At 34.1% G+C, this 13,668-nt stretch overlaps 1 protein-coding gene across 1 annotated transcript; it reads left to right on the forward strand.

Moving 5' to 3' along the window:
• Nucleotides 1-1,066: 1,066 nt before the first annotated feature.
• Nucleotides 1,067-6,972, forward strand: LOC114280662 (uncharacterized). The gene is made up of 3 exons (XM_082873092.1): nt 1,067-3,574; nt 3,611-4,220; nt 6,424-6,972. Exons 1-3 carry the CDS (start codon nt 1,184-1,186, stop codon nt 6,807-6,809), a joined length of 3,387 nt encoding a protein of 1,128 aa, XP_082729218.1. The 5' UTR covers nt 1,067-1,183; the 3' UTR covers nt 6,810-6,972.
• Nucleotides 6,973-13,668: the final 6,696 nt, after the last annotated feature.

A 13,668-nucleotide genomic window follows, 5' to 3' on the forward strand; every position in this document is an offset into this window, starting at 1 on the left:
CAAAGTCAAGTCAAGTCTACCTATAATAATAAAAGTAATATTAAGGATTCAAATATAAAAATAAAAAATTATTCAAAATTTTATATTAATAGTTTCTATTTATTTTATATACAGATCTCACACTATATAAATTCAATCTTTACCACGTATTCCTCTATCTAGAAAAATCTGGATAGATATGTCACGGTTCATAACAATTTTGCAATAATAATAATAATAATAAAAGTAAATTACTAAAAATATGTAAGTTGATAAAATTATTACATATGCATGAAAAAATTTATAATTTTAATTATTAATATTAATAAAATTTATTATTAATTTATAATTGTTTTCAAAATTATATCCTGATATTATTCTTGTTAAAAAAAACAAAATGACAGGAATTGCCAAAAGTCAAGTCAAGTCTGCATCTAATATTATTGTTATTATTAAAAGTTGTAATTTGAAAATTATGTATCATTGTGTTGTTTAAATTATCAACAGAATGATTATGATAAATGATAAAGTTATGTTTTACTTCTTTTTTGTTCGTTAGCGTTTAGGATTCAAAGTTACACCTAAAAAATAAAAATAAAAGAGTTTAGGATTTAAAGTGACAAAAATTAAAATATTAGAGTCCAAAATAACATGAAATTCATATTTTAGAAACTATAGATTTTATTTCATTATCATTTTGTTGATTTAGATGATTTGTTTAAAATTGAATCAATTCAATTCGACTCAAAGTGAATATTTGAACGATAATATTAAAAATTTTTAAAATCAAAGTAGCACGAAAAAGTATATTTATAGAAATGTATTTTATCCTAATTTATAATAATATGGTGAGAGCTGGAAATGAAACTATTGGAGGATCAAACACGGGGCAAGGTCGTTCATCCAAATGATTGGATGCTTATGTTGTATAATTTGTTACAGAAGTGATGGTCCAAAGATATCTCTTTCATATGCATCGATCTGGCATGATCTTATTGGTCATCAATTTCCCAAAATTGAATACTTCCTAGTGGAGGGTCCAAACCAAAACTATCGAAAGAAATACCTCTCCAGGTTCGATAAAAAAAAATAATTTTCCAAGTTCTATTATCTATAAATACCTCTCCATGCTCTTGCTGCTCTTCATCCCTCCATCCTATTACTGTCTCTCATAGCTTTCTATTCTATTAATAACAAGCCTACAATGACATTCTTGCCCAATATACTTCCCAACAACTTTCTTTCTTTCCTAGCCCTTTTACTCTGCCACATCATCCTTGCATTGCCCACTTTTTTTGATTATGCTGCTTTTGCTTCTTCCTTAACTAGAAAACAAGCAACTGAAGCCACGACTCTCTTGACGTGGAAAGCTAGCCTTCACAACCAAACTCAAACTCTCATGTCCTCCTGGGTTGGAACCAACCATTGCACTTGGCTTGGAATTGGTTGCAACAAGGCTGGTAGAGTTGCCCATATAGACCTTCATGGTTATGATTTGAAAGGTACTCTTTCTAATCTTAATTTCTCATGCTTTCCTCATCTCCTCACCCTTCAACTCTTTAACAACTCACTTTATGGGACCTCCCCCCCCCCCCATATTGGTAGCCTTTGGAGACTCACCGTCCTTGTCTTGTCACTTAACAATCTCTCTGGAACAATTCCGACCGAAATAGGCCAACTAACTAATCTAAGAATCTTGTACCTCAATAGAAACCCAATCGGTGGCTCCATCCCTCAACAAATAGGATTGCTCAGCTCTCTTAATGAGCTCAGCTTGTCTACTAACAATCTCACCGGTTCAATCCCTTCTTCAATTGGAAACTTGGGCAACTTAACCATTTTGAACCTTTTTGACAACCAACTTTCCGGATCAATCCCTCAAGAAATTGGGATGCTAGTGTCTCTTCATGGTCTCAGTCTCTGTAGTAACCATCTCACCGGTTCAATTCCCGCATCTATAGGGAACTTGGGCAACTTAACCATTCTATACCTTTATGACAATCGACTTTCCGGATCAATCCCTCAAGAAGTTGGGATGCTGAGGTCTCTCGTTGATCTCGAACTCTCAAGGAACAACCTCATGGGTTCAATCCCTGTATCAATAGGGAACTTGGGCAACTTGATAACTCTGTACCTTTTTGACAACCAACTTTCCGGATCAATCCCTCAAGAAATTGGGATGCTGGTGTCTCTTCATGGTCTCAGTCTCTATAGTAACCATCTCACCGGTTCAATTCCCACATCTATAGGGAACTTGGGCAACTTAACCACTCTATACCTTTATGACAACCAACTTTCCGGATCAATCCCTCAAGAAATTGGGATGCTGAGGTCTCTTGTTTATCTCGAACTCGAAAGGAACAACCTCACTGATTCAATCCCTCAAGAAATTGGGATGCTCAGGTCTCTCGTTGATCTCGATTTCTCAGGGAACAAGCTCACGGGTTCAATCCCTGCATCTATAGGGAACTTGAGCAACTTAATCACATTGTTACTTTTCGAGAACAGACTTTTTGGATCTATTCCCCCAGTGTTCAACAATCTTACACATTTAACAGAGTTTAGCATAAGTGATAACATGCTCAATGGTCATATCCCAGAAGGCCTATGCTTTAATGGATTGCTGGTTAATTTTACAGCAAATGGTAATAATCTCATAGGTCCCATCCCAAAAAGCTTGAGAAATTGCTCTAGCTTATATAGAGTTAGGCTTGAAAGAAACCAACTTTCGGGAAATATATCAGAAGATTTTGGCATATACCCAAACTTGGATTACATTGATTTGAGTCATAACAATTTCTATGGTGAGGTATCCCAAAAATGGAAAAAGTGCCATAATTTAACTAGTCTCAAAATATCTAACAATAATATTTCTGGTGAGATACCACCTGAAATAATGGATTCAACTCAACTATGTCTCCTTGACCTCTCTTCAAATCACCTAGTTGGACAGATCCCAGTGAAATTAGGAAAGATGGTTTCACTGTTCAACCTTAGGTTGAATGATAACCATCTATCAGGGAATATTCCTCCAGAATTCAGCAAGTTGTCCAATCTGCAATATCTTAACTTGGCAAGAAATGATCTGAATGGTTCAATCCCTGGAGGACTAGCGGAGTGCAAGAAACTTTTGAACTTGAATTTGAGCAATAATAGATTTGGGGAAAGCATTCCTGCTGAAATAGGTCATCTACATAACCTTCAAAGTCTTGATGTTGGTCACAATTTGCTAATAGGTAAGATACCACAGCAGATTGGAGAATTGCAAATATTAGAAATACTAAATCTCTCCCATAATGTACTCTCTGGTTCCATTCCATCATCTTTCGATAATATGTTAAGTTTGACATCGGTAGATGTATCTTTCAATCAGTTTGTGGGTCCTATTCCTAAAATGAAAGCCTTCCGTGAGGCTCCATTTGAGGCACTCAAAGGTAATAAAGGTTTATGTGGTAATGCTACTGGTTTGAAAACTTGTCCAGCAAAAATGAACAATGAGGTAGCTAAGAAAAAGGGTAACAAAGTTGTGTTACTTATTGCTCTTCTTTTTGGATTTCTATTTCTTTCATTAATGGTTGTCGGAATAGTACTCTTGGTTTTTTGTAAAAAATATTGGAACACGAAAATTGAGCCAAGACAAGTAAATAAAGAAAATTTGTTTGAAATTTGGAGCTATGACGGAAAAATGGTGTATGAAAGCATCATTGAAGCGACTGAAAACTTTAGTACCAAACATTGTGTTGGGGAGGGAGGATGCGGTACTGTTTACCGAGCTAATCTCACAAGTGGTCAGGTAGTTGCTGTGAAGAAACTTGATGTATCAACCGATGGTGACTTGGCTAATCTGAAAGGCTTTTTGAGTGAGATCCGTGCATTAACAAAGATTCGCCATCGCAATATTGTAAAACTTTATGGCTATTGTTCACACCGAAGGCACTCATTTTTGGTTTATGAGTTCTTGGAAAGAGGATGCTTGGGAAAGATATTGAGCACGGAGGATCATGTATCATACTTTGATTGGATTAAGAGAGTGAATGTTGTCAAAGATGTGGCAAATGCTTTGTCTTATATGCACCACGATTGTTCTCCAACAATCATCCATCGAGACATATCAAGCAAGAATGTTTTGCTTAATTTAGAGTCCGTGGCTTACATATCCGATTTCGGCACAGCTAGATTTTTGAAGCCTGACTTATCCAATTGGACTTCATTTGCTGGAACCTTTGGTTATGCTGCTCCTGGTATATATTTACCCATGTAGGGTTTGTTCATTTTAACTTACTAATGATGACAAATTGCTAGATTTAAGCTTGTTATTCCATTTGTTTCTAATATGCATACCCTTAAATTCTCATGTATGATGAAAAGCCATTTTGGATGAAAAATATGCACTGAAGTATATAGAGTTGCAGATGTGTTAGCTAATTGGGGTTGTGATAATAATTCTTATTTTCTACTTTTTATGAGCCTTGTAGATTGGTTAAACATGTTGTGGTTTTAGACAGGTTCGGTACATTGTGTATATATATATATATATTCAAGTTTGTTAGTATTGATTCTTTTTTGGACCAAATTACATTGTATCCCTATACTTTACACCATTTATTACTTTGCCCCTTGACTTTTAAATTATTTCAGTCAGCCCCTAGACTTCAAGTCCAGTTTCAATTGGGCCTAAGCATATAACATTTTCTTAAAATGAGATTTTGGTAAAAATACAAGTGTTTTTAGGTAAGTAAAAATACAAATTGATAAGGAATAAAGTGAGATTTTGATAAAAGTGCAGGGGTGCTAATTGTAATTAATCTTATCACATGACTATTCTTTGTTAGTTTTTGAAACAAGGTTATACAAATGGGCCCAATTCCAATTTGACTCGAAATTTGGAGGGTTGACTAAAACAATTAAAAGATCAAAAGGTAAGGTGAGATTAGATGTAAAGTATAAGGATGTAAAGTGTAATTTACCCATTCTTTTGCATGAACATTTTTTTTCTTCTATTGCTTGAGAGATAAGGCTCATTACCCCTCTCGATTTTAGATTATTGATAAATTTCTCCTTATGTCGTCAAGGTTTACCAAAAAATAAAAAACAAAAACTCTTTTTTGCAAGACATGGAATATTTTCTCTTTGTTTAACGCTCATTTAAGAAAATGATTATTTCGGCAGGATTCTATGTGTTTCCTTTATTTTGGTATTTATGGTTATAGTTGAGACTTTGGCCCGCTCTAATGACCAACTACTTGTGCAGGGATGGATCGAGGGGCTTGGCAAGGCGACCGCCACCCCAAAATTTTGAAATAACTCCTTAAATATAGTGGTATTAGTTATCAATATTTATAAATTATATACGCTCACCCCTCCAAGATTTTATTGATTTTCTTTAACTCGATTTGTAGTGTTAAGTTTCAATCGTTACTCTTCTAACTATAGGTTTCCTTTCTTTCTCTGCCTCTTATTCTTCTTGTTTGTTTCGGTTCTTCTCTTCTTTTCTTGTTCTTCTTTTTCCTCAATTTTTTCCTATCTTTTTTGTTATTTAAATTCTGTCCAGAACTCAATTTCCATTTGACTTTTTCTTCCTCTTCTTCATCTCTATTTTAAAACAACTTATACTTTCAATTCTTCCTCCTTTACTTATTTCTGTATTTAAATTCTGTCTTTCTTTATTCTTCTTCTTCTTCTTCTTCTTCTTTTTTGACTTAATTACATTCGATAGAAGTCGTATTTGCCAACAAAGAGATCACATTACCATTGAGCATTTTCAAGTTGACATTTTACAATCACATGCAATACTCAATTACAAGAATTAAAAAAAAAAAATTGATTTTAAAAAAATGATTGATTTTTCAAAATTAAAGATATTTAAAATTAATTTTTTAACACAAGTAGTATTTTTTTCTCCTTGATTATAAGTTCGCCCCCTATGATTGAAATCATGCATCCATCCTTGCACTTGTGAACAGTCCTTCAAAAGACACTGTACATAGTTCATTGCTTCAAAAACTTATATTTCTACTATTAACATTTGGCAGTGAGCAAATTTTCATTAATTCTTTATTTCTCTCAAATTGTTTAGGTTGGTCATCAAATCAGAAAGACTAATAACACTTGAAAGACTTTAGTTAATATTGGTGACTAACAATCCTATTGATGTCTTGAAAATCATGTATGGAAAGGTAGGTAGTTGCTTCAATGAATTAACTATCCTATTTTAAGATATTCATAGTTGTCAAGTTTTCATATTTTGAAATTTCGGCATTGGCATTCATCAAGCATTTATAAAATTTCCTTCTTTTGGAACCCCAAACTATTCGCATCATTTATCAAAGAATTCCAAGCAATTTAATCAATGTTTGGAAATGGGCTAGGAGCACTTTTGTTTACTTTTCCACCCTTTCTTTATTTAATTATTTTCTATTGTTGGGCATTTTTAATTTTGGGCAGAACTTGCTTATACAATGGAAGTGAATGAGAAGTGTGATGTTTATAGTTTTGGGGTGTTAGCACTGGAAGTGATTATAGGGAAGCATCCGGGTGATCTAATCTCCTCTTTATCATCATCCTCGTCCTCATCATCAACATCAACTGCGCAAGGGATATTTTTGAAGGACATCTTAGACCAACGCCTCCTACCTCCAAGGAATCAAGTGGCAGAGCAAATAGTTATTGTTGCGAAACTAGCATTTGCATGTTTACACACCACTCCACTATCTCGGCCAACCATGCAACAAGTTGCTGCGATACTATCAAAGCAAAGGCCAACACTGCAAAATCAATTCTACACGATTACATTAGGACAACTCTTTGACATCAACTGCTCGAGCTCTTGAGTATTTATTTTCCCTTTTATTCTTGGATTGCATGATGTTCTTGCTTTCAATTGTCTTCTTATACCATTCAATTTCACCATGTTTCCAGTCTATTTTGCTACTATTTTCTACTAATTACCATTTTACAAACTTTTATATGCCTAATTTAAAAGTACCAATCCTCTATAATTTCCATCACAATTAGAGATACAATAATGTGTCTTGAATTCTACAGTAGCTCACTTGTTGTATTACATATATCTTGGCTCTCGATCAACAAGTAGGCTCTGTGGTTAGCGTGATCCAACCATGAATAATAGACACACTCAAGCTCTGGCCATCTTGCATGCTATCAACATGTAGGGCATTGTATAATATCCTTGTCTTCTTGATTTTTGTATTTCCAGGTAGCTGGTGAATAAGATTTTCCATGGGAACTTGGCTCCACTATTATTGGACATCTATGACTTTAGTCCTGAGTTCCAAAAGCCAAGAGAACCAAGCTTCTTTTTTTTTTCGAGAAATGCAAGGATTCAATTGAGTCTTCTTTGGTCATCTTAACCAAAGGGCAATCATCTTAGTTTTGGGTGGGTTTGTTTGTCCTGATTTGATTTTGCTTCTAGCAAGGTAGTGGTGTGGTGTGTTGCTTTCATTTTTTAGGATTTTGTCTCCTATACTAGACTTGGGTGGTGTTTTTCTTTCGATCTCTCTATTCCTATGGTTCACTTGTGATTGCTTTGTATATGAAATAAAGTTCATGAATCACACCTACAATATTTAACAAGCATTCAAGGTTAGAACCAATTTGCATAGGATGGATAATTCCTTGATCATTTCATAAACTCTTTCCTCCTTCCACTCATTCTCTCGAAAAAACAAAGAAATGCTAAATCTTTGTAAGTCCCTAAACCTCAAAAAGGGCTTTAAGTTTATAATCTAATCTTCAATTTGCAGCAGTGTAGGCATGGTGCTGGGCTTGAGCTTTTGCTCTGTTTCCTCTGTTTTGCTTCTTTTTTGTGTAGCCATATTGAAACCTCTCCAATTTTGATTTTCTGGTTTGTTGTGGGATTGCTCATGATTAATCATGCATAGGGTGCCAACATAGTTGGAATGCTATGTTTTTGATAATGATGTTGTGTTTGTTCCCACTTTTTGTAAGTTTCTTGATCTACTTTTGATTAAAAAAATCTTTGCTTTTGGCTGATAAAAAAGAAAAAAGAAAAAAGAAAAAAGGCTTTCAGTTGCAAAAAAATATCAATTCAAACACATTGTAAAACATCCTCACCATACAAAAACATTACTACAAAGTCAATTTCAAGCATCCAAATCATTCCCTCAACATTGATTCTACAAAAGCTTTAAGCCTTTTGCCTGGCCCAATCTCTGGACATCAGTCTTAGACATGTGCACATGTAGGTCTAACACACAAAGCAAACTAATACAAAGGAACTCATAACCATTCACATGACCACTTTTGTCAACAAAGAAGTGTTATTGAATTATTACCAGAAAAATGAGCAAAGTCAAGATATCTTGACTTGCTTAAGAAGTTTATTGTATTTAAGATGAACATTTTAGAAAATATACACAAGCAAATTCTAAATTCACAGACAACATATTAGTAGATCAAATAAAAATCGAAATGTTGTGTTTTGGAAGTTGGCTATTTTAATTGACTATTTGACTTTTTAGTTATTTTAACTTGGCTAAAATAGTTGTGTGTGGGAAGTTAGTTGGCTTTTATTTTTGTAGTTGATTTGATGGTTGTGAGAAAAAAAAAAGTGTAATAATTATGGGTTGGATGTGATATTTTGTCATATTAACTATTTTAATCTATTTTATCTTTTAATAAGTTATTTTAACCTAACTCTTTAGCCGAACATCTTGTATAAAATAAGAACACATGGATTGTTGCAGTCCACTAAAGTTGAGTTCCTGAGGTTGACTACGGGTTCAATTGTAATGATTTATTAAATTGTTTATCATATGGACTCTTAGGTGCATATATTTATTTAATTTTTACAATGATAGAATTTATGATTATTAAATTAATTCAAAAAAAATTCATTGATTATTTATACACAAAACTAACTAGATTAAAATTTAAATCAATCAAAATAGAATATATGCTATTGTGCAATCTGCTTGGTAGAACAAGCCACATGTATAAAACAAATATCTTCAGTTACCTGTCAGTTAAGTTGTGAATGCTATAAAGATCATCCGGCGAAATCAATGTGAAGTTGCTTAGAAAAAATAAAAATTTGCTCAAGATTTTGCAAGTCTTAAAAGTAAATATCAAAATACGATATTATCTAATCAAGTTTTTAAAAAGTTGAGGTTTTTGATCTTAAGAATTCTTTGAATTTTTTTCATAAGTCTTAAGCGATAGTTGAGTCACCTCTTATGAATACTCATCTAAATAGTATATAATGATTGGGGCATTTAGCAACTTTTGACCACTAGGTAGCCTTGATCAGGAATGCTATGTACGAAGAAAAAATAAGTTTATGCGTACAAAAAGTAATGTTCATCATTGCATAGATGTGAGATAAAATATTTGTATTTATAATTGCGATAGATGTAAATATTTTGTCTTACATCTATATCTATAGGATTGTCAAGTGAATTAAATTGATCGAGCTGAACTTGTATCCTATTGCCACAGTTACACAAAAAATTCATTTTTCTATACTTTTTTTTTTATTTTTTATTTTTTATAGATAAATTATATTTTGCACTCTTGCATTTTATATCGATATCTACTTTAGTTTTCCATCTTCATCTATCTCGCATGCGTATCGTGAGGGTAATTCTGTGGCTCATTGCCTATGTAGGTTAGTCTTTGATTTTGATTTTCCACACATTTGGATAGAAGCTAAAAGCTATGCCTTCATCCTTATTGTTGTTGGTTGCCTCTAAGGTCCCTTCTATTTTGTAATTGCTTTCCCTATCTAAAAAAATAAAAATGTAGTCCTTATGTTTAGTCTAGTGTTAAATTGATTAACAAAAATGACATGTGTCTCATACATGAAATATTTTTTATGACAAAAACAAGAATATTTTAGGACAACAAAATACAATTAAAAGAAAAAAATACATAAGAGAGAGTAACATATGTATTAAAGTTACACATATGCCCTTAAAAATGCCCAACCTATGGGTCACATGCCAAATTTTCTTTGCTAAATTTAACATTTAACAAAATAATCACATTACAACTTAATTAAAAATGTAAATAATTAATTATTATAATTGAAAATTTTGGGATTTAATATAAACAGTAAAGTTGCAAAGCATAATTTATAGGGATTTATAATTTCGGGATTTATAAATCCCTTTTAGTAGATTTATAATTCGATAAACCTACAAGGTTTTCTTGTGTTCCATCAAGTCCCATATATTTAGACTTATATCCCGGGAGGTCCTTTTTTTCAATTTATAATTTTTTTGGGACTATTATACCCTTTGTTCTATTTTGATAGTATGTATTATACACAATAGGATATATACGTTTTTCATATTTTGTTATTTCTATTTTGAAATTTTGGTGATTAGAGATCTTGGAGGAATCAATAGATACGTTTCCATTATATGTTTTTGTAGGAGTTTCATTTATACATTGGTGGTGAGAGAATATTCGAATATTTTATTCTTCCATTGTTGTGGTTCAAAACTCTCTCTCTCTATATATATATATATATTTATTTGTAACGCCCTCAAAATAATAACATTAAGCCCATCAATATAAACATACATTTATAAACAAAAGATCCATATTCTTCAATTCATCAGAGTACTTCATTACAAAAGTATTACATGTTAACAACAAAAGGAAACGCCCTACGGGCTTACAGCTTTCCAAGTTAACACTTGGTTACAAAAGAGAGTACTAACTCGATTACACATTAAGCCCTTGGCTTGAATTTACATGTAATACAACAAAAGGAAATAAGACAACAAAAGTCTGTCCGCCTCTAGCCTCCCAAGCTATGTCCTTGGAGGTGGCATGCTACCTGTACCTGAAAATGATGTTCCCATATAGGGTGAGCCACAGCCCAGCAGAAATATACTAAACCAACTATGAACAATGACTAAAAGATTAGCAATTGATAGATGGCCAACATTGATACATCCACATATATCACATCACAATTTCATAACATACAAGTCTATGTCACTTTTCATTCTCCACCTTTATTTAATAGATAAGCATATTAGCTATATCAACACATCAACAGATAAGCATATTACACATCAACAGATAAGCATCTTAGCTGTATCCACACTTCACTAGACAAGCATATGAGCTGTATCTACACTTCTCAAAGATAAGCCTATGAGCTGTATCTTCACTTCTCAAGACAAGCATATGAGTTGTATCTACGGAGTTCATCCCCCATCTCCTCCCAACACTATCCAGTTTAGAGGTTCATCCCCCATCTTCCCCTAAACCGCGGAGTACATCCCCCATCTCCTCCTCTATACACAATGCATATAAACACAAAGGTTCTATACACAATCAATCAATACATAAAATTAATGTATTCTATCCACCGTCATACTCTATGACTCATTCAATCGATTAGTTTTAGTTTGCCTAATCATTATGCATTGTCTACAACAATCAAGACTATCCTCCACCGATAGCCCAAGGCAGTTATTTCTAAACAGAAAATAAATGCACAAAATGGATATTAAATCAACATTTCAACTTGGTGAGCGATAAATGATCCAACTACACCCTCTAATCCCTTTCCTTTCCAATTTCCTTATTCTCAATTCAATCCCTCATTTCCAACAATTAATTATACAAATTAATCAATCAATGTAATTAGGGCATTTTCCATAACTTACATTTCAACCCCCACGGTTTCATTTTCATTAATGTTTTAACATTAATTTCACTTTTCCATGCCAAACATGCAACTAGGTTTTTATATAGTTAAAACCCCAACTTTTGTAAAATTACACAAAGGCCCAAACTCACTCAAAATTACCCAACAACCCCCAACATATCAAAATGCTAGAATTTAAAGACAAAGCTCATAAAGAGAAGTAGGATATCCCTACCTCGAAGTTAGAGCTCGGATGGAGAAGAGACCAAAACCAAAGTGCTCCAAAGGCCAAGATTTTCGGATCAAAATGATGCCCTCAACGATCAACACAACTTTTACAAAGGCCGAAGAGAAGGAGGACACTCTAACTAGATCAAACCCTAGAGAGAAGGGAGTTTCTAGAGAGAGTGGCTCTCAAAAATGGGTTTTAGAAAAAGTAGGAGAGAGAAAGAAAAGTAAAAAGTGATTTAAAATCACCTAACGGATAACTCATATGCGCATGACCCGCTCGAGCGTAGAATAGAGCGCTCGAGCGTAAAGCACAAACATCTGGTCCCGCTCGAGCTCATAGATAACCGCTCGAGTGCCAAGAAACAAAAGCAAAACACATCCGCTCGAGCGTGAAAACCAGTCCGCTCGAGTGCAAATTTTCATCTCCCAGAACTTTACAGGAAAAGGACTACCCGCTCGAGCGCCAACAATCCCGCTCGAGCGCGACCCGCTTGAGCGCAAGAAACCCGCTCGAGCGTAGAAAACACACATGCAGAAGTTTGGCAGGGCCACGAAATACTGGAAGTGTGTAAACCCCGCTCGAGCGCAATAAGACCTGCTCGAGCGGACCGCCTAACAACTGGGCAACAAGGAATTGAAACCAAGACCTAACCAACCTGTAACAACCCTGCCCAGAACATCTTAAAACTCAATCAAGCGGAATTAAAGGATGACAACAAGATAGATACAACTACCAACTTCACGGAACCGAGTCCGGAATACAACAGAACAGTAAAGGGACAACCGGGATTGCTTGTTGCAGTTTTGAAGTTCTATTTTCTGCCATTGTTGCGGTTTTCAAGTTCAGAATTGTTGGACGAAGGTTCGAGAATATTCAAATACATTGTTGCAGTTCAAAACTCTATTTTCTTTCATTGTTGCAGTTTTGAAGCTCTGTTTTCTTCCATTGTTGCAATTTTGAAGTTCAGAATTGTTTGATGAAGGTTAGCACCATTTTTGTTTTGCAACTGCATGTAGGTATGCATTTGATAGAGTTTCATTTTCAATAATTTATTAAAGTTGGATTCGACTTTTTGTTTCGAAATGAATTGATATGGTATTATGTATCAGTGTGTATATGTGCCACGACCCCATTCTACCCCTAGTAGAATGGTGCCATGATGGCCAGTAATCTAAGATTACCAAAGGCCAACTTACAAAGATTCACACAACAGAGTATACATATGGGGCCTACATGTGCGAAGCAATAAATTTAAATCTAATTAGTCCATAAGAGCTGTGCATAGATTAAATTAAATGACATACATTTTAACATGGTTTACAACTTGGATACAAATAAAATAAAGTACATGTTACATCTTGATCAAAAGGCTTCTCAAGCCGAAATATACAAAAGACATGAATTACAAACTAAGAAGCATAATCTTCAAGATGCTAGAGAAACATGAATCCGAAAATAACTTGCAAATAACATCTTAGGCGTCAGCGCCTTCTTGCTTGTCACCTACATATATATAAAGGGGAGGGTGAGCTTGGATATTCAGTGAATGATATAAGTAATAAAGGTTTGAATGAATGATATCCGAGATCTTTATCAAAACAATACATATCATAGCTTGTACAAAATCAATAGATAAACCAACTTCATCTATTAAAGTCTTTCAAAGCTTCAAGGGATGCTTACTAGCATCAACATAATACAAGGGATGACATTCCTAACAAAACAAGGAAATAATCGACTCGAAATCAATTAGACAAGCCCACCCGTACAAGACCGTCGATGGCAAGGGAGATATCTCAAACAAGGGTAC

The sequence above is a fragment of the Camellia sinensis genome, chromosome 6 (assembly GCF_055761805.1).
Source record: "Camellia sinensis isolate YWXY chromosome 6, ASM5576180v1, whole genome shotgun sequence".
In the NCBI taxonomy this organism is placed as follows: domain Eukaryota; kingdom Viridiplantae; phylum Streptophyta; class Magnoliopsida; order Ericales; family Theaceae; genus Camellia; species Camellia sinensis.

Coding starts and splice junctions, on each gene's coding strand:
- LOC114280662 (XM_082873092.1), top strand. CDS start 1,184: ATGACATTCTTGCCCAATATACTTCCCAACAACTTTCTTTCTTTCCTA. Junction 3,575..3,610: donor TTGTCGGAATAGTACTCTTG/GTTTTTTGTAAA, acceptor ACGAAAATTGAG/CCAAGACAAGTAAATAAAGA. Junction 4,221..6,423: donor CTTTGGTTATGCTGCTCCTG/GTATATATTTAC, acceptor AATTTTGGGCAG/AACTTGCTTATACAATGGAA.